Genomic DNA, 20,274 nt, shown 5'->3' with positions numbered 1-20,274 from the left:
ATCAATTAGAGGGGTAAGCTGAGTCAGAAATGCGCTGTGGTGGTGGCAGCAGCGGTGAACCTAATGCATCAAAAATATAGAACAAAATGAACCCAAAACTAAATAACATGTAGCATTTACTTGGCAGATACACAGCCAGAGTCTTTTGAGGCTATATTTTGGAATCATACACATTAATGAAACTCAATAACCTTCTATGTCTCCACTAAAGATAAAGTTAGTATAGCTGCCTAATAACCTATTGGCAGTTTTGTTCTTGGCCAATAAGGCTCTCTGCTGAACCACAGCACTGAAAAAATCTCCTTTCTTTGCAAAGCCACTTACAGCATAATAGTCGAGATTAACACAATATCAGTTCAAATATAGGAGGACATCTGGAGGAAATTAAATCATAACTGATAATCTGTCCATGAGCTATAGGGACTCAACTGCTGAGCTAACAAGGTTAAATCATTTTAAAAAAAAATCCGTTCCTTAGTTTGAAAAATATATATATTGTAAATGTAACTGCTTACCCTGACAAGCACAGTGATTGATAACCTTGATTACCCTAATTTGGATTATCCATTGACTTTCTATCATAATTTCAGTGTGTTAAAACAACAGCCAGCTGTAAAACAGCATGTGTTTAACCTTTATTAGGCCTCAGAGAATCATGCCTCTGCTGTGAGTGGGAATTTTTTTAATTAAGTGTAATAATACATGTCTGTAAAGCAGACGCCCGCAAGGGTTTATCATTATTTCAACTCTTTTGGGGTGTTTTTGGTTTCCTACTATTTTAAACACAGAATTGTAGTTTACTTACTCACTTGTTATGACGACCACAACTCTAAATTAAGCTGAGATTGTGTGTGTGTGTGTGTGTGTGTGTGTGTGTGTGTGTGTGTGTGTGTGTGTGTGTGTGTGTGTGTGTGTGTGTGTGTGTGTGTGTGTTTTCCGTTAAGGACAATATCAATCGTAACTGATTTATTTATTTATCCTGTCTTTTTTTAAGCTCCAAGCATTCAATGGTGACAATTTAAAAGAGCTTTACATGAGCGGACATAGTCTGAAAAGTGAGAAACAGATTAGGAGAATACCCAATTTATCTATTAGATAAACATCTAAGCAGCGTTAGAATGAGGAAATCCATTCTCTGATTAACAGCCTTTGGGATGTTACTGTTACAAGGCACAACCAAAAGACTGCACTGTTTTTCTAGTGTGTTTGATCTTATCAAATATGTGTGGCTCTCCAGACTTCAGTGGGAACTTACGCTGAGTGCAGTTATCATAACAAAGACCTATAAGGTGAGCTTAGGTGAGGGAGAACAAACAAAAAGAGAAGCAAAGCATTTGTTAACCATACAACCTCGGGGCATGCGGGGTTGCTTTAATAGTTGAGTAACTACAGACCCAAACACTGAGATGATGAACCATCATTTGTCACCTTCAGTAAGATTATTATTTAACCTGCAATACACTGTGCTCTTACTTCAATGTGTGTGTGTGTGTGTGTGTGTGTGTGTGTGTGTGTGTGTGTGTGTGTGTGTGTGTGTGTGTGTGTGTGTGTGTGTGTGTGTGTGATATCTGGTGTTATGACAATACACAGGAGCAGAATTATTGCTTCGCCAAAGAAAGTTTTACATCCAAAGCAAATTCAGTGCAATATAGATTCTCTTAATGATTAGAAATGACTAGTTTTACACGTGTGATGTGGAAATCATCATTCAATAGGCTTTTGTTTTAAAATCACAAAATATATAACACAAGCGAATCCTATCCATAATGTGCTCATTTTTGCACATCTTCAAGGATTACATATTCTGAGTTCAGTTTTATTTTCTAATGTACAGGGAAAAAGAATAAATATGTCAAACTTATTCTGAAGCAGTAACCCAAGACACCATCAAGCCCTAGGGCTTTTTCTTAATTTCCCTGAAAATACATGCAGGATGAATTCAGTCGACTAGAAGGCCAAACAACCTTGGTCTCTCTGGATAAGAAACACTCGGGTGACTTTTGCCATAATTAATATGATTTGCAAGAAGTATTTTGGTATGTCATTTTCTCCATCGCAGGGCCAGATTGAGCTTTAAAAAAAACAGCAACTGATGTTTCTGCTTAAGACCAATAACAACCATAATCCAGAGAACCGGAGTGTGATAACAGCCTTAAATGAATGAGTCTGTGATGAGTTACAGTGTTACGTTCTTAGGTGTAACTGTGTGATGCAAGAGAAAAAGAGAACAATGCTAAATCAATTTTAGTCCTAGTATTTCACATCCCCTTTACTGATTTATTAAAAGCAGATACAGAGCAGTCCCAGTACAGAGGACTACAGAGCTTGAAAGAGTTCAATTATATGCATTTTGCATGTTTTTGTTTAAAAATCTTGGCGCTGACAACATTTCTATTGTCAGAAATTCATCTCATTATGTGTTGACACATTTCTTCTTCATTTATATATTTTACTGATGAATCACTTTACTTCTGAATCATACAGGAACTAAAGCGAAACACCAATCGTCATTAAATCCATGATTAGAATGAAGTTTTTCACTATTTTCCCTATATATAAATTGATATCTTTTTGTCTCACTAACCTGATTTATAAAGGAGCACTGATATGCTAGCAATTTAAAGTGTATTCTAACCAACATAACTCTGTCCTCATTAATGGCTGGAATTACCGCGCTGTTAAAACGTTTTAACTACATGTAAAGTTGTTCATTTATATAGATTAACACTGCTTTCACTAAACATGCAAGCATAAATTCCGCCACAAGAGGGCCCATTGTACGTCGACACATTCTGCAGGCCAGTGTGTGTGTGCTATCATGTGTAAAGATACAGCCTGAAGACAGAAGCTTGTCCTAACATGTAACACATAGTTTCTGTGTGGAAAGGGCATGAAATCTTCTTCATCTATGTTGGCAGGGAATTCCTTTAAGATGACTCTACTGACTCTGAAACGTTTCAAGTATACTTTAAATCCATATTCAGAGATCCATACTATGGATGGGGATGTAAAACTTTTAAGGACAGATATAACACATTTGTGCATTATACCAGTGGTCTGACTTTATTTAAATTAAATAATGTCATAATTTCTCATTAAATAAAATAATGATGATAATATTTCTCCACACAAACCAAATAGGGTGTAAATGTATGTAAGTTGAGCAGATACTCCTTGTATTACTAGGGTGGACAAAAGTTTAAAACTGGAATATGAGTATTATGCTTGCAATAAAAAGAACCATTTCCATGAGAGTCTCCTGGAAATGGTTATTAATATCAAACATGATCATAAAAAAGAACATTCACGAATCTCTAAACCGGCTGCTGGTATTTAACCCATGTGGTGCTCTCTGAGCTAAAACTTGCACAACAGCGGATCAGCGCCGGGCTGAAGGTGTTACCGCTGATCATCCTGCTTGGCGCTGTCCACTGCCTGTGGTGCTGAAGTGTAGAGGAATCAACACATGGTGCCCTTTACTGACACCGCGGGCACTAAATTCTAATTATACGGTTAAATAGGCCTGTTAGATCCAACTTATACACGTGATTCACGCTTGAGACAAATCTGCCAGGTGACAGAGACCAATGGAGAAATCAATTTGACCATGTCTATCGATTTATTAGTATTATTATTATTATTAGATATATATTTTCGCTTAACAGTTAGTTCCGGTGTTGAGATCACGGCGATGCTCAGAAAGGAACGCGATTTCAACACAACCAGAAATATTATTTATTCCACTTCACACTGCCTTCCTGCAGTCCTCCACTTCAGGAGATCCTCTTATGTGTGATGGTGAAATGTGAGACTCGGTGTACTGACAGTGTTGTCAAATAAAGCAGTTAATGCGGTCCAATAATGGAGAACATGGCGGAGGCGCTCAGTGCAGGAGGCGTCCATGGGGAGGAAAGCGAGTGCAAAATATGCTACAACTACTTCGATTTGGACCGCCACAGTCCCAAACTGCTGAGCTGCTCCCACACCTTCTGCCTGGAATGCCTCGAAACGTTGCACTTCCGGGAGGGTCGGGGCTGGAGAATCGTTTGTCCCGTGTGTCGCCACCGAACTCCTTTACCGGAACGTCGGGTTCGCAACCTCCCCGACAACACAGCTCTCGCCGAGGAGCTCTCGCACAAAAGGCGGGAGCCCGAGGACTCATTAAACGCGGAAAGGCTGCCGGGTCCGCCCGCCTCTCCTGCTACCTCCACGGAGACCGGCCACAGCAGATGGGAGGCGTGCAAACACGTTGCATTCAAGACCAGTTGCGTGTGCGCCATCTTCTCCTTCCTCTCCACGCTGCTGCTCCTGTTTCTGGGCCTCGTCTTTGTGCATAACCTCAGCCACATCAGGTCGCTCGTCCCTGTCTGCTTGTCTGTTGCCAGCATTCTCGCCCTGTTCTCGCTCATCCTGACTTGGTTAGCCTGCATGCTTTATCAGCCTGAAACCGAGGCAAGCGACTCAGTTTATCTCAATATCACGTGATCACCCGGATACACCAACGAAACCCAGCCTGTTGAGAACTATTCAAAGGGAAATGGTTATCGTTTTATTTTTTCAGAGTGATTATAAATCCCGTATGGCACTTTAGTAAAAGGTATGTTTGTGGATAATTGTTATAACATCAGTAAACGGTGCACAAACTATGTTTGAACTTGTGCAGACTCATTGCCACACTGTCATGCTTTACTGGGACACTTTACCTAAACAGAGCCATTAATAATAACTTCAAAAGCAGGCTTTAGCTTAGCGTCCCAAGGTGCATTGAAACAGCTGTATGAGTAAAGCTAATGGGACATGACAGAATTATTCCTATCTTCTGTGCCCGTTTACCTTAAAACTACCTCTGTGTGATTACACTGACTCCCCACGGTGGGCCGGGGCAGCAGCAGGGGATCCCAGGTCAGTCACCCTGAGGGGACATGGGCCTTAACAAGATGAGAAAAATAACTTTGGGGTTGGGGGCCTAAATAAGTAGTTTTTTGAAGTGATGACACAATGGAAGTGTAGGCTGTCTTAAATAACCTGATGGGGGTTCAGTTATCTTTATCAAATCATTAAAATCATGCTTAGATGGCTTTTACAGCAAGTGTTTTATTGGATTTTTGTGGATTTGTTGCATGTATTTGCTGTGTCTCATCATCATAAGAACAGCAGCACTTTCAGTGCACTGGGTTTGGGTTATTAAATCCATCCTGATCAAGGAGATGACTCCATTTGGTTTGTGGTATTTGCTGAATCCCAGTAACACAGTAGGCATTTATATCCACTTAGTGTTGTTTTAAGAGGCGACACTGGTCTCTGGAGTTAAAATCCATCTCTTTCAGGTCTCTCAAAGGAACTCCTTCATTTGGTCATCCGGTCAGTGAGTAATGCCACTTAAGTGCCACCATGACAAAAGCCTGAGGAGGAAAAAAAAAAAAGAGGGATAGCAGGCTTCCACTGGGAGCCATAGGCAACAGTGTGTCTGGGGCAGAGGGCTTCATTTCATGGGGACTGTGGGGCTTAAAGTTAAAGATTACTTTGAAATCTGCATCCCCTGCCATCAAACTCTCCCACCATCTCTCACCCTCCCTCCAGCCATCACTCCCACTCCCGAAAAATAAAAAGCTGTCGCTACAGAGCAGGGGATGAGTCGAGAGCAGATCCTCTTTGATGACAGAGAAGGATCCTTTTGTTCTCTAATCCCTACACAGCACACACACACACACACTCCCACCCTCCTCTTCCTTATACGTCCAACTAGATATCAGAGATTTCCATAATCAGAAGGGGGGGGGGGGTCAAACATTATTAGTTTACCAGTTTTACCTTTAAAAGAACAGATTGACAGTGGAACATCTCTAACAAAAAGGAACAGATTTTGAGGTCATCACTCTCTCCACAATTTTGCTCAGTGGGTTTTGGTATATTTCTCCAAACGTTTTACATTTTGCAGCCTTGAAGCTCTCCCAAATCTGCCCAGAAATACATGCAGCAAAACACTACAGTTAACCTGCAAAAGGTTGTAACTCACTCACAAATGCTCATGTTTCAAAAAAGAGAATACGAACACAATGCTGCATAGGATTCAGCAGATTTTGATGTGACCTTGCAACTGAGAAATCAAACACATGTATAACCAATAAGTGTTCAAATTGTAAGCAGTTGTGCTTTTTCTTTTAACTTAACCCTTTGTTGACTATGATTTATACATGCTAAAGACCTAATTTGTAATTTTGGCTGTAAAATGAAAAAGGAAATAATTGAGATTTTTCAGAAACCATTTGAATTTTGTCTCTAACTCAAACGTTAACTGAGTTATGGTCATGGTCAAGAATGCCTGTAAAATAGGCCCACTGGCAGGCCTGTGGTAAATAAAGGGTTAACATTCTGAAACCTTTGTAAATGAGAAGTGCTCTTTCTGATGTGCACAAGTAACAGAAAGTTGAGAAGAATTTAAAATACTTCATCTGTGATTTGAAGTTGAGCAACTCAGAATAACTAAAGTAGCAGGTAATCACATTGTAATCACACTGGCAGGAAAGAATCACATTTTAAATAACACAGTAGGCGAATCTCCAGGGAACAGTGATTAGATGCCGTGGACACTCAAAAGAGACAGACAGTTGCATGATACATTTTCTCTCTTCCTGTATCGTTTTAAGTGTGTGCAGAGTGTGTCTCTGTGTCATTATCACATTGGACACACATATTTCACAGAGCAGATGAAAGTGATGTGTGTACTTGCAGCATCTGCCCCCTGACGGTCCGTGTCCCGCCGTGACCTCAAAGACACAGCCCGAGGAGTAAGATTATCACCCTTCTGTGTGCAGTTTGCCTTATCATGTGACCACAAGCTTGTGTGAGTCCAAGTCTGTGTGTATGTGGTGGAGAAAGTGTGGCTTTGTGTGCACATGTGCACGTATTTGTCAGAAAATGGCAGTAAAAACATATGGCCCAACAAGCATGCAAAAACTCTAAAGAACAGTGAGAAGAAATCGATGTCCAGGGTCAAAGTGTCACACGCAGCTCATCTAACCGTTTCACTTTCATCGTGTTCCCTTTTAGCAGTCACAGGAGATGTTTCTCTCCTATCTGTCCTCTGCCTATATCTCACATGCAGCATTTTGGGATAACATCTAAGTCAAGTTGAAACAGGAGAGCAATGCGTGGGCCTCACGTAAGAGATGCAACTCCCTCTGGTGTGTAAACATGAGATTGCAGACAAGTTTCTTTTTATAAAATTACATAAAAATATTTAAATATATATGAATTGATTTTTTTTTTAAAGACACTTAAAAGTCAACCAATGTTGGTGATTATTGTATTTACATGTCTGCCTGTTAGAATAAACCCAACACACACATATTTATGTTTATTATGTGTGTGAAACACATGAATGAACCACATTATCAAGTCATGTGATCTTTTTAGCAGCAGCTGTTTTTTATTATTCTGATAAGTGAATTCGCAAACTGTTTCCCCCAAAACAGATTTAACATGAATATCAGTGACCACCACAGGCCAGGCTGAACTGATTGCAACAGTAGCACCATTATTTATCAATACATTATTGTAGAAAACTCTATTAAGAGTGCTGGCTGTCTCTCACATGATACAGGTACATGGAACTAAACCTTTTATAAAGATGAATTTAGTTTGGAGAGGCTGATATGGAACAAGCTTTATCCTAACTTTAATCACTCACTGCAGCTTCATCATCTTCCTCACATTTCTACTCTCTCATTTCTATCCTGTCACACACACTATTGAGAGGAAATAGACCAGAAAAGAACCACAAGTACAACGTGAGCCAGATAGTTTGGAGGAATAGAAACTCCAAAAAAAAAAAAACAATTATGGAGAAGTATGAAACAACAGTTCAGACACTTCTTTTGTCTTCTTAATTCAGGAAATATATTGTGGTAAAAGTGTGCTATTTTCAAGGATTCAGAACTCTTAAATAAAACTGTGCAACAATCACATGCAGTTAGATATTTGAATTAAATACTTGGGGGGAAACTGACATATCTGGTAGGGTACTGAAATTTTAATAGACTGTGATATGAGTTAGATTACTCACTAAGTGCTCCTTAGTCTGGTGCTTGAACGCACAGCATCGTGGTTTTAATTCATATACGTTTCAGTGCATCATTTTGATGGTCTGTGATATATATTGGAATGAAATACAGTCAATCAAAGCTGATAAGGAGGTAGTCAGTCTTTACATTGCTAGGTTTTAATAAGCTGTCGCCAAAAAGAGGAAGATGAGGAGTTTCGGTGGTTTTGGTAACCGTTCTTGCTCAAGACAACCTAGCGTCTTACGCTTATTGCGGTATGTATAGCTTGTTTTCCCTTCGTCTCGTTTCCCTTCGCCCATTTGACAGCTGTCTGTCTCTTCTTTGATAAATCGCTGACTTGCTAATCAAACACAGTAATATGTGACTTGCGGTCACTTAACAGCCCACTAAACCTATCACCTCACGGGCGGCCACACTCTGTGTCTACTGCTGTAGGACCGCGTAGACGGCTGTGACCGATAATAACCTCTCTGACGTCTCTGTTGGCCCAAGCACGCGCCACCTCCAGTCTTCCAATCGCAGGCGGAGAAGCGCCGTGACGTCACTTTATATCTTCCGGGCTGGCAGCAGTGGCCCGGTGATGCTCTGATTTACAATTTGACTTAATTTTATATTGGTTTTTAAGCGGACCAACGGTTGTAATTTAGGGACAAGCACGCCGAGTTAACAGACGATGTCTTCGTCCTTTTCAGAGCTGTGGTTGCAGAGGCTAATCTAGCTGATCCGGTGCTTCAGAGACTGAAAGCGCAGCAGCAGAGGACAGAGGTGAGAATGTGTTGCGGCGTGAGCGCTCTGCAGATGTTGAGGAGAGATGGGCTTATTGTCAGCGACCGGTTTGCTAATCAACGTGGCACGTACCCTTTAATTCTCCTTAGACGTCCATACGGGGCGACGCTTATATGCTGCTTTTTAAATTAATTTCAGTGAATGTCTACCGGGAAAACCGGCTTCACTAAAGGCACCAGTAGTAGTAGTAGCGGCGGTGGAGGCTAGCTATAGCTAAATGCTAGCTGCTAGCGCGTCTTTGAGCCGCTAATCTGGATGCTACTTCGCTAGCATCGCAGCATGTGACCTTCTGTGTGTCATCCAGCGGTAGTGTTGCTCAAAATATCAAAACCTACGCGGCGGTTATTTTATGTGTGCCGGTTTTATTCAACGATGTTGATACAGAATACTGTTAAGGATCCAAACCAACGCACCGACACCGCACTGTATGTCATGCTTCTCATCTGACTGCTGCAGTCTGAATTACATGATAATTACTAGGTTAAACGCTACACTCGTCACCAGATTAAATCATAGAGTGGGAGTTGCCGAGTTTATACTACTGTCCCGATGCTGATTAACATACTGCCACTATTGCTTTTGTATTTAGTGTTAAAACAAACAATACTTTAAAATTAAAGTGGCAGCAAGTTGCTGTTTGTTAAATTGCTTTACTAAAACAAGCACGAGGTTTTGTGTAGTCTCTGTTGGCTGGCATTAACAAATAAGGTCTAATTTCTGATCAAAAAGTTATTCATTGCGGCTGTGTGTTAAGGGATTGCAGGTTTTTCCCACTGAGATATTTTTTCATGCATTATATTGTTGAACTAGTGAGCAAGAGAGGGTGTGTCTGTGTCATTCAAATCCAACAATGGCTGGACCTGTATTACGTGTTGGAGCTGGAAGGACTTCTCAGTGTACTTTGCCCAGATAACGGATGACTTTTATCGGTTGGTTGTGGTATCTGGGTTGCTGTACAACAGGTGAGACATGTTTGTAGCAGGAGCGATATGAGTTTGGACCTGATTGAAGTAACAGTTAGCATTGTCTTTTTCCCCCCAGTAAATATACAGGTACAAAGTGGGGCTGATGCACACACTTGCAGAATCATTTTTTATTTATTTATTTTTTAGCTTTAACTGTTTATATTTCCCTTTATTTATTTTGTATGTGTTATTTATATCCAGTTTCATTGTACTTGTACAATGAAAATAAAGAGATTCAGATTCTTAAAACCTATGCAGTTATCTAACCTACAGCTACCTGGGATTGTAACTACATGTCGCTTCATCACAGCCTCACAGTTGCAGACTCTGGCTATGGCTCGGGCCACTTGCGAAATCTGCATAGTAGGCTCTACTCAGATTCAGCACAGAAGTCTTCCAATTCAGCTTCAGGGTGCAATGGCCATGTTTTATTGACCTTAATGGAACTGTGTAGTTATTAGAGGCTTTCTGAGGACCTTTTCCTCTTGTCTTGTAGCTTCTGTTTGCACATGGCCAGCCCACCTCTTAAATAAATGCTGAAGCAAAAAGATTCTTCTTAGTCATTTTAGAGTTATGTGAGGGTCTGCAAACATCTCTGCATTAAGCTGCAGAATGAGTCACTGCCTGTCACCAACTCTCATGTGGTCTGGCTGTGTGGCAGCAGGGCTACTCTGCAAATTACCCTTTGGCTTTAAGTATATGCTACAAATAGCCAAGCTCTCGTTCTGCAGTTGGTTTTTGTTGTACAGCCAAACGACTTGGAGAAGTACAAAAGTACAGTGCATGTTATGATCCAGTTGGAAACAAGTGGTTGAGTACACTGGAAGCAGTCAGAAATAAAGAAAATTAGAGAGTCATTGTTCTCTGGCTTAAATGCAGCCACTGCTTGATTTTGCACTCAGCGATTGTGAGGTTAAATGTTGTCATTTCCAGCAATACCATAGCTTGTTTGGCCTGGTTTATCTATATTTTTATGTAAGATTGCAGCTGTAGCTATCATCTCTATAACTGTATCTAACGGTGTTCTACAAAATATTGAAAAATGACAAGATGAAAGGAAAGAAATGAGGGCTGTTTCTGTATTGTTTCCAGATCACAAAGTGTTGCCCTCACAATACTAATTTAGTGTGCCAGACAACAATTAATGAAATGGGGAAATGAAGCAGTTTCACACATGAGGCAGTCAGTTGTCTTTAAGCTAAGGAGTTAATTACAAGTCCATATCAGCTCTGTTAATAAATCTTTAATTAATAGCTATCTTATAACTGAGCACCATGTTTCCTCTCTAAACAGACCTGCTGGTGAGGGGAATAGTGCTGACTGAAAGTGATACTAAGAATAGGAAGAGGTGGCCTTCATGCAAGCAAAGATTATTTTACCAGGAAGCAGTTCCTTGCTATCAAAATGTGCTGATACGTCTTTATTCCAGACTATGTTCCTAAAGTTTCATGTGGTGTGTGTGTGTGTGTGTGTCTCTGTCTTGCAGGTCTAGGTGATTTCCTGTGCAGAAAGAAAAAGCGCAAAAGAACTCACAGCCTCCAGCCTTCAGCCTCAGCAGCAAGTTGAGGTACTTTCAGGGCAGGTCCAAGTTTTATACATTTCCAGCGCTTACTTCATCTTCAGAGATGAAGTTGAAGGAGGATATGAACCCCCTGCTGCTGCAGGTTTTCCGTTCAGTGGTCTGGGTCTATTCTGTCATCACCTTCATACCCTGGTACTTCTTCTCTGGAGCTGGCAACAACTTGGAACGAGCCCGCAGGATCAAGGCACGCTCGGTTAGCGGGCACCCAGCAGGGCCTTACAGAGCGGTCTACAGCCAAAAGGAGCTAGTTGCGTGGCTCCACCCTGGCGTGGACACCCTGGACAAAATGTTTGAATACGCTGCCAAAAGGTTTCCTAAGAGAGACTGTCTGGGAACCAGGGAGGTGCTCAGTGAGGAGGATGAGCGCCAACCAAACGGCAAGATCTTTAAAAAGGTGAGACATGCTACCCTTATAATTTGTTTAATTAGTTTTATTTAGTTCATGTGAAAATTGAGGTTGGAGTCATGTCAAGATGAAGGTCCCCTCATTTCATTTAAGTTTAGAAATGTAGCACCAGGTGACTCTGTCAGATAACGGGAAGTTTGTTTATAAGAGTGCAGTCAGCTGCTGTGCACAGTGTGATGAATGTGGGTGGAAGTGCAGCAAATTTTCTGCTCCTGTGTCTCTGGGCCCAATTAACACCTGCAAAGCAACAGACGCCCTGTAGATGGCACTAGTGGACTGTAAATAATGTGTTATGCTGCCATCAGAGCCCAACATGATAGTGTCATGTTGGGCTTTTTCAGTATTGCATATAAGAGCAATATCTGCAGCCTCTCATGTGGGTTCAGTGATACCATTTCATTATTCCTTCTAATAAAAAGCAGCGCTGATCTTACAAATGTGGATATTATGGTTCCGTTTATTCATTTCATATTCGTCCAATTGAATGAAACTGTTCCTGGCCCTGTAGAAAATATGCACCACCATCATTTTTCTTTTAATGTTTGGTGTAGTATGAGGACAAAAATGCTGAAGACTGCATGGTTTCTGCGTGTTCGTTGCAGGTAATTCTCGGGAACTATGACTGGCTGTCGTATGAGGAAGCCTACCAGGCAGCAAAGTGTTTTGGCAGTGGTTTGGCAGCTCTCAATCAGAAGCCTCACTGTAACATCGCCATCTTCTGTGAGACCAGAGCGGAGTGGATTGTCACAGCACAAGCCTGCTTCATGTACAATTTCCCACGTGAGTGGCAGAAGGACAAATGTTTATTATTATTAATGATGATAATAATAATAATAATAATAATAATAATAATAATAATAATAATAATAATAATAATAAACATCAAAGACATCCAAGACACTTTTCAATAAAATATACATTCTCTTTATTTTGCTCTTTTTTGTTTATATTGTCTTTATGTAAAGCTCAGAGGATTCCTACTTTTAGGGACTAATTTCAATACAGATATTTAGTGAGTAAAAATATTTGATATAATTGTTGATAAGAGTTATGAAAAAAGGGGTAGTCATTGTGCCATTGTTTAAAAACTTTCCAGCAATATTTTTCAGACTAGTGAGCATCTTACTATGAAGGTACCATTTGACTGTATCGTAGTCCGCTGTGACGCTACTTCCCACAGACAGTGCTGCGGGTATTGTAGGCAGTAGAGTCAAAGCCTATTTGTTCAATAAAGGGATTTGTATCATTTCAAAATTATCCCAAGCCTATTTTAATGGCACTGTGTTACAGTGGTTAGCAAAGTCTGCTCACAACATGAGGGTTCCTGGTTTGAACCTGCCACACAGCTGGGGCCTTTCTGGGAGTTTCCATGTTCTCCCAGTAACTGCACAGGTTCTCTCCAGGTACTTCCCACAGTCCAAAGGTGTCTTTGTTGGTTAATGTGGTGATTCTAAATTGCCCGCCTCTTACATAATGAGAGCTAGGATAGGCTTCAGCCCCGCAACGACCCTGAACTGGAGAAACAGTTACGAAAATGGACGTATAGAAAAGTTTTTCCTATCAGGCAGCATATAAGCTGATACCATTATATCTTGTTTTGACTGTGTAACTAAAATGGATGTAATTGAATTTGACAGTCGTGACCTTGTACGCCACTCTCGGACCCGTGGCCATTGCACATGGGCTGAATGAGACCGAAGTCACGCACATCATCACAAGCAAAGACCTGCTGCAGAGTCGTCTCAAGGTAACAGCTTACCTTCTGACACTTCGTATCGTCTGACACTTATCGCATGTACGCTGTTTAACAAAGTCAACCAGCAGCTGCTGGTTTGTTGTGTGCAACATTAGAGTGTGATAACAAGTGTAGCTTAATAACGTTTTCCTCCTCCCTCCCACCTGCATCTATCTCTGTGCCATAGGCCATTCTGTGTGACGTGCCGAGGCTGCAGTATATCATCGTAGTGGACAGTAAACCCACAAGCTGGCCAGACATTCCTAAAGGCATCATGGTCTACAACATGGACACAGTGAAGGAGATGGGATCCAGGCCTGACAATAGTGAGTGTTTGAGCAGGGTGATTGAAAAGGTTTCTAATTTGGTCTGGAAAGTGGAAGTGCTCTGATGGAGGCTTAATACAAAGCCAGCACCCCAATGTGTAATTGGAGTGATGTGCTCTGCGTGACGGAAGGAGGTCAAATCACCACTTACAAAATACACAATGCCATCACGGGCAACTTTCTAGGAAAATGAAAGGAAACATTGTAGAAACACCTCGACTGTGTTTGGTTTAACTGAAAGATCTGAAAACTGCATTTTTGTCGTGTGCAGTAGATGTGTGAAATTATTATTTTCATTTTTTTAATATACAGCAGTCATCTGAAATTTGTCTTTGTCTTCACACATTTGAAGACTCATAACGAGGAGCAATTCAATCCCTCAATAATTAAACCCATTAATATGAATTGAAAGAGGCATGATCAAAGCACTGTAAATTTATATGCAATTAAAAGTGTTTTTATTTGTCCTTTTTAAACCTTAAAGATAAGTCAATCCTTAATCATCACACACCATGCAGTTGTTGTTACTACGGTTTCATTTCTGTAAATATTATATTTACGGTCCATTTCCCCAGTAGCCATTACCGCTCTTCTCTCTGTCCACCATAGTTGCAGTAGACCGCAGAAAGCCAGAGACCGCAGACATCGCAGTTATCATGTACACCAGCGGCTCCACAGGCATCCCCAAGGGTGTCATGATCTCCCATGGCAACCTCATTGCTGGCATCACAGGCATGGCGGAGCGAATCCCTAACCTCAAGTATGTCAATATCCGATTTCTCGCTGTTCTCTGACATTTTCTCGCTGAGTTTTGCCACGTTCTGGTGCACAGTTTCCACTGTCACTTCGTTCTCTGCCAACGTGTGTGGTGATTGTCACTCGCACAGAGACAGTTTTGTTGTTTATCTCAATTTTATGTCAGTATCTAGAGGTAATTAATGAGATCATCTGTGTGCTCGCAGTGAGACAGACACCTATATCGGCTACCTGCCGTTAGCCCACGTTTTGGAGCTCAGCGCGGAACTGGTGTCCATCTCTCACGGGTGTCGCATCGGCTACTCCTCTCCTCAGACTCTAGCAGACCAGGTCAGTGGGGAAACGGGCAGCAGCATCTTTTGGTCAGCGTTTCTTGTCTCTCTAACAGTACACTGCAAATTCACAATCCATTAAAGATTTAAAGAGGTTGCCTTTTGTTTTGTTTTATTTCACAGTCCACCAAGATCAAGAAGGGCAGTAAAGGTGATACCAGTGTGCTTAAACCCACTCTTATGGCTGCTGTACCTGTAAGTCTTCATTTATCGCAGTACACCTAACACAGTCACACCAGATAAAAGTACTGGTGGCTTTTAAAATGCTAGAAATGTTTACTGAGAGTTCATCTGCTTGGTGTGCAGGAGATCATGGATCGGATTTACAAAAATGTAATGACCAAAGTGGAGGAGATGAGCAAATTCCAGAGGACGCTGTTTGTGCTGGCTTACAACTACAAGATGGAGCAGATCTCCAAGGGCTACAGCACACCTCTCTGTGACCGGTAATACCCATGCACATGACGTAACCCTGAAACAGGACCTTTTATGCTTTTCTGTTTGAATCTGTACGATGAGAGGGTACGTGCAGTGGTGCTGATATCAGGCACACAGTTTAGGTTGTGAGCAACGAAGCCCCGTCCACCTGCTGTTCAGACATTCTGTATTAATGACAGTTGACGCTTGCTTTCTGAGTTATACACAAGCAAACATTTACGTCTGCTCCTTCTTGGCTAATCATAACAAAAGAGCTATTTATCTGGATCCTGTGTGAGTATTTGGGTAGTATTGACTCTCGTATTGTGCGTGCACAGAACATTTTTTAGTACGAATCAATATCTGGTTGCTATGGGGCTTTATGGCTAACTTTTCAAAGCTCTTTTAGTTTCTGGAGTTGCTGTCTGAGTCTCCTCCGCTTGCAGCCGTCATCATCACCCTGCTCTGTTTTCTTGTCTTTTTCCTCAGTCTGGTGTTCAAACGTGTGCGTGCGCTCTTGGGAGGGAAAACACGGGTGCTGCTGTCTGGCGGAGCTCCCCTCTCGGCTGCTACACAGAGATTCATGAACATCTGTATGTGCTGCCCTGTGGGGCAAGGCTATGGTCTGACGGAGACTTGTGGAGCTGGCACCATCAGTGAATGTAAGCAAATGTGAAAGAATAGATGTGTTTTTGCTGCCCTTTGGGAAATTAGGAGAAACGATTATAAAAAGAACTTAGAAATGACAAGCAAAGCTAATATAAGTCTTTATTGGTATTTTCAGTTTGGGACTACAGCACAGGGCGGGTTGGTGCTCCACTGGTTTGTTCAGAGATCACACTGAAGGACTGGGAAGAGGGTGAGTACAGAGCTAGAAAATCGGTCCTTAGTTCATTTAAAAAAAAAAATTAAAAAAAAAAACTTTAAGTTGCTTAATAATCAAAAAATCCGGCTCCTTTTTTAGGTGGTTACTACAGCACAGACAAGCCCAACCCAAGAGGGGAAATTCTGATTGGTGGGCCCAATGTAACAATGGGTTACTACAAAAGCAAAGGCAAGATCCAAGATGACTTCTTTGTGGACAAGAACGGCCAGAGATGGTTCTGCACCGGAGACATTGGAGAATTCCACCCCGACGGATGCCTCAAAATCATCGGTAAGAAATGCAAAAAGTTAGACTGCATGTGATACAAGAGGGAACATCAGTCAGGATTCTAATAATTCTTCTTTTCTCACAGACCGTAAGAAAGATCTGGTGAAACTACAGGCAGGCGAATATGTCTCTCTAGGAAAAGTGGAGGCTGTTCTGAAGAACTGCCCGCTCATAGACAATATTTGTGCCTATGCCAACAGGTAAAGCCTGCAGACTTTCTGGATCTGTTTATTTCATTGTTGCTGCCTAATCTTTAATCTGTAATCTAATCTTTTTTGTTGTTGTTTAGTGACCAGTCATATGTGATCAGCTTTGTGGTGCCTAACCACAAGCAGCTAATGGCCCTGGCTGAGCAGATGCAAATAAAGGACTCGTGGGAAGAACTCTGCAACAACTCCCAGATGGAGGAGGTGGTCCTCCGCATCATCACTGAGGCTGCTATCACAGGTAGAGGGAAAAAGTCTTATCTCCCAAGTACAGTATCATTAACAAAACTCAAGTGAGACATCTGAATAGTTTGTTCAGATTTGGTGAGATAGCATCCCGTCCCCTGTGTCAGACTTTGCACTAAGATGACACTTTATCTGTCAGGCTGACTTGTGATTGTGCTCTCTCACATCCAGCAAAATTGGAGCGATTTGAGATTCCCAAGAAGATCCGGCTGAGCGCTGAGCCCTGGACCCCAGAGACGGGCTTGGTCACCGACGCATTCAAACTAAAACGCAAGGAGCTAAAGACACACTACCAGGAAGATATCGAGAGGCTGTACGGAGGAAAATAACACAAGACGCACTCCCAGCAACCAGTAAACACATCCACATATATACCTGAAAACACTCACACAGTGCTCAAGACTACTTCCAAGACTACTTTCTGAGGAGTTACATTTAAGTTACCAGTAACACATAAATACACACCCACACACACCCACAGGGACCCATGCACCTCCTTCCCGGCTTCCCTGCAACCAACTTCGATCAAAGCAGGATGGAGGCGGGGGGGCGACTCTCGAATCCAGCTTAATGGTTTCTGTCAAAACCTAAGAGGCTGAACAGACAGCTGAGCCAGCCAGACGTGGGCAATGCACCAAACACTCCCTTTCAAGGAATTCAGGTCTTTAAGTTGCTGTGACGACCAAGACAGCGAATGAAGTCAGACCTTTGCATGACTCAAAGTGAAACAAATGTCAAGCTTGATGCAGCTGAACCCATGTCAGCGACCACACTCTGTTTGCTTCTCCTCCCGCTGCCCTGCTTGCTGGAGTGTGCCGCGTAGGGGGCATGAAGTGCGCACCCCTGGCAGAGACATGGTGGGGAGGTAGCATGAGCCCAACAGAGGGGACACCTCCTGGGCTCAAAGTAACATTCAGGTCTGCAGGGATCTCTGTGGTCTTTATTTTATTTTTTAAATCCACATTTCAACATTTCCTTCATGTTTGGTTTGTTAGCTTTTAAACCCATCTGATCAGTTTTCTGTGTAAGGAATGGGTGTTCCAAAGCCATGAGAGATTTGAGCATTAGGATGTCTTCAAATACATTTTCATACTGTTACTTTATGGTGGTGTTATTTGGTAGGGGGTGGGGGTTCTTTTCCTTTTTCATTATTTGTTTTGTTCATGCTACCTGTACTTTAATGGTCTTTGTTTACAAGATTTTTCATTTCTTCTTTTGTATCTTTTTCCCTTTATTAGCCCGTGTCATAAGGTCTGTACATTTGAATTTTGACTTACTGACTTGACCTAGTTATAAATGATGGAGTCGTATCCCTTCTGCTGTTCCCTGCGTACACTAGATTGTCAAACATTAGGACCAATTGGGAGTGTTTTTGTTTTTCCTTTCAGTTTTTTTTTTCGTGGTTTATTGACATACAGTAGCCATGCCACATGTTCCTCCAGTCACGACCAATGCACCAAACGGATGGTTTCAAGGGAACTTAGTTGCTTACCACAGGAAGAATAGTTACACTAGTTAGCCTTTCATAGACTGCTGTCCCAGTTACTTTGTGGTGCAACTGTACATGTTTTTACCATAGGTCTGTTTACTGTTACTTTAACCTTTTTACGTATAAAAATGAAATGCAAAGTGAATGTGCAATATTTATACTCCAATATTAAAAGTATCTAAGAAGGAAGACGAAAAAAAAAGCGCACAGGCAGCGGCCCTTTCGCGGCATGTTATCATTTAGGCCTCAACTTCAGTGCATAATGGAAGGCCTGTAGGACTGTAGAAATGTGGACGATGGTAGAGAGACACTGATAGAGAAGTCTAGATGTAGCTCCTTTGAACGTACTGTGCTGCAAATGTAATGTTTTTAATAAGACTGTAAAGTAAACAAAAGTTATATCTGGCGTTGTAGAAAATTGCATGATGAAAAGTGCACATGTACCAAAGCACATCAGTATGAGCGAATCGCACTCCATTCAAACAACTGAAGAAATAATTTATTGACCCACTCCTTTTTAAAAAAAAAAAAAAAAAAAGAGTGTATGCATAGCTGAAGCTCAATTCACATTTCTGTATCTTGAAATTGGTTTATCTGTATAATATTTGTGCAGTGTATATAAAAGTGCTACAGAGACCCGACATTTATTTGAAATGTAAAAAAAAAAAAAAAAAAAAAAAAAAAAAAAAAAAAAAAAAACATGCATTAATTAATGTAGGTTTATGGATTTGGTGCTGGTGGTTGATATACTCTGAATGGCAATAGTGTAAAGTGACTTTTACAAGCTTTGTTATTTCCTTCTTCCCTGTTCTTAGATTTCTTTTATTTTGTTGTAAGGTTTACATCTTTCTTGCAGCCGCCTTTTTCTGAATGCAAACCCTGCTTTGCTTGTAACGAAGATGACATTAATAAAGGGTACAGTAGGGTCCTCCTAATGGCGTCTGTCATCAGATTTCATACATAAGGATCGTATTTAGCTTTGACCAAACTATCGCGATAAAGTTGGGGGGGGGACCCGTGCCTCCCTTTGTGTGTGCTGTTTGCTGCTTTTTCTCTGCCTGGCTCGAGGCGGCTGGTTGCCTTCTGACACACACGAGCTATCTTCAGGGGTCTTTAGAATGTGAAGCACTCCACGCATTGTTGGTTTCTTTTCTTTTTGTTTTTTTCTTGATGACGCACGTCATCTCATACCAACAAGAATTACCGGAACTAACAAGGCAAAGACTGAGGGGTGGTGCAGAGATCAATTTCACCATTCCTGTTATTTTCGCTTTCTTTGTAAATATCAGGGAGGTGGGGGGGTGGGTGGGGCAGGTCTCACAGATCAAAGTTCATTAAAAGTACCAATAACTGTACAGGTGTAAAGCCTCCTGTTAATATGTTTAGTAATCTTTGTAACTGAACTTTTTTTTTTTTTTTTTTTCGGGGTGGTTAAGTGGGCCTGAAAGCTGAGCTACTGCAAGTGTCTTCTTCCTTTTATTTATTTGTGATTTGGCCTTGGAAATTATGTCATGAAATAAACAAGTTTGTGTTGTAAATACTGCTGGTGTTTGTGTGCTTTGGAGTTCTGTGTGTGTGTCTGTCAAACACCTGAATGCAGTCTGTGAGGTTTAACGTGTGACTAATAATCAGCAGCTTGATTGGAATCATCCTCAAAGCAGAGTTTCTATGGCAACGAAGGCCAGTGTGCGTGCGTGTGCGAATGTGGTTTGTGAAAGGCTGTGTGCCGCTTCGACGCAAGCGGAACATCCAGTCCTGGAAGTCGACCTTCATTTAAAGCTAGTAAACAAAGGAAGATGTTTTTTTTTCTTC

At 41.4% G+C, this 20,274-nt stretch overlaps 1 protein-coding gene and 1 pseudogene across 2 annotated transcripts; both read left to right on the top strand.

Annotated features, from left to right (window-relative positions):
- The first annotated feature begins 3,522 nt into the window (after positions 1–3,522).
- On the top strand, positions 3,523–5,206 carry LOC146367568 (RING finger protein 228 pseudogene; annotated as a pseudogene).
- A 3,394-nt stretch (positions 5,207–8,600) lies between these two features.
- acsl3b (acyl-CoA synthetase long chain family member 3b) lies at positions 8,601–20,000 on the top strand. Of its 2 annotated transcripts, none has more exons than XM_084912518.1 (15): positions 8,601–8,828; positions 11,301–11,790; positions 12,405–12,582; positions 13,440–13,549; positions 13,725–13,863; positions 14,473–14,623; positions 14,826–14,949; positions 15,075–15,146; positions 15,258–15,397; positions 15,858–16,030; positions 16,153–16,227; positions 16,333–16,524; positions 16,607–16,721; positions 16,811–16,968; positions 17,145–20,000. In XM_084912518.1, the coding sequence occupies exons 2-15, from the start codon at positions 11,440–11,442 to the stop codon at positions 17,300–17,302; spliced, it is 2,136 nt and encodes a 711-aa protein (XP_084768644.1). In that variant the 5' UTR covers positions 8,601–8,828; positions 11,301–11,439; the 3' UTR covers positions 17,303–20,000. The 2 variants fall into 2 exon arrangements, with proteins under 2 accessions (XP_084768644.1, XP_084768645.1); XM_084912519.1 differs by lacking the exon at positions 8,601–8,828 and adding an exon at positions 8,894–9,811.
- Positions 20,001–20,274: the final 274 nt, after the last annotated feature.

Source organism: Perissodus microlepis, chromosome 18, assembly GCF_051167445.1.
Source record: "Perissodus microlepis isolate ML-2025 ecotype Zambia chromosome 18, ASM5116744v1, whole genome shotgun sequence".
In the NCBI taxonomy this organism is placed as follows: Eukaryota; Metazoa; Chordata; class Actinopteri; order Cichliformes; family Cichlidae; genus Perissodus; species Perissodus microlepis.
This window is presented reverse-complemented; position numbering and strand designations above follow the sequence as displayed.

What these genes read in the sequence shown, in the direction of transcription:
- acsl3b (XM_084912518.1), top strand. Translation starts at nt 11,440, where the DNA reads ATGAAGTTGAAGGAGGATATGAACCCCCTGCTGCTGCAGGTTTTCCGT. An exon ending in CTCAGACTCTAGCAGACCAG is followed by an intron (nt 14,950 to 15,074) that starts GTCAGTGGGGAA and finishes TTTATTTCACAG; the next exon opens with TCCACCAAGATCAAGAAGGG. An exon ending in ATTTGTGCCTATGCCAACAG is followed by an intron (nt 16,722 to 16,810) that starts GTAAAGCCTGCA and finishes GTTGTTGTTTAG; the next exon opens with TGACCAGTCATATGTGATCA.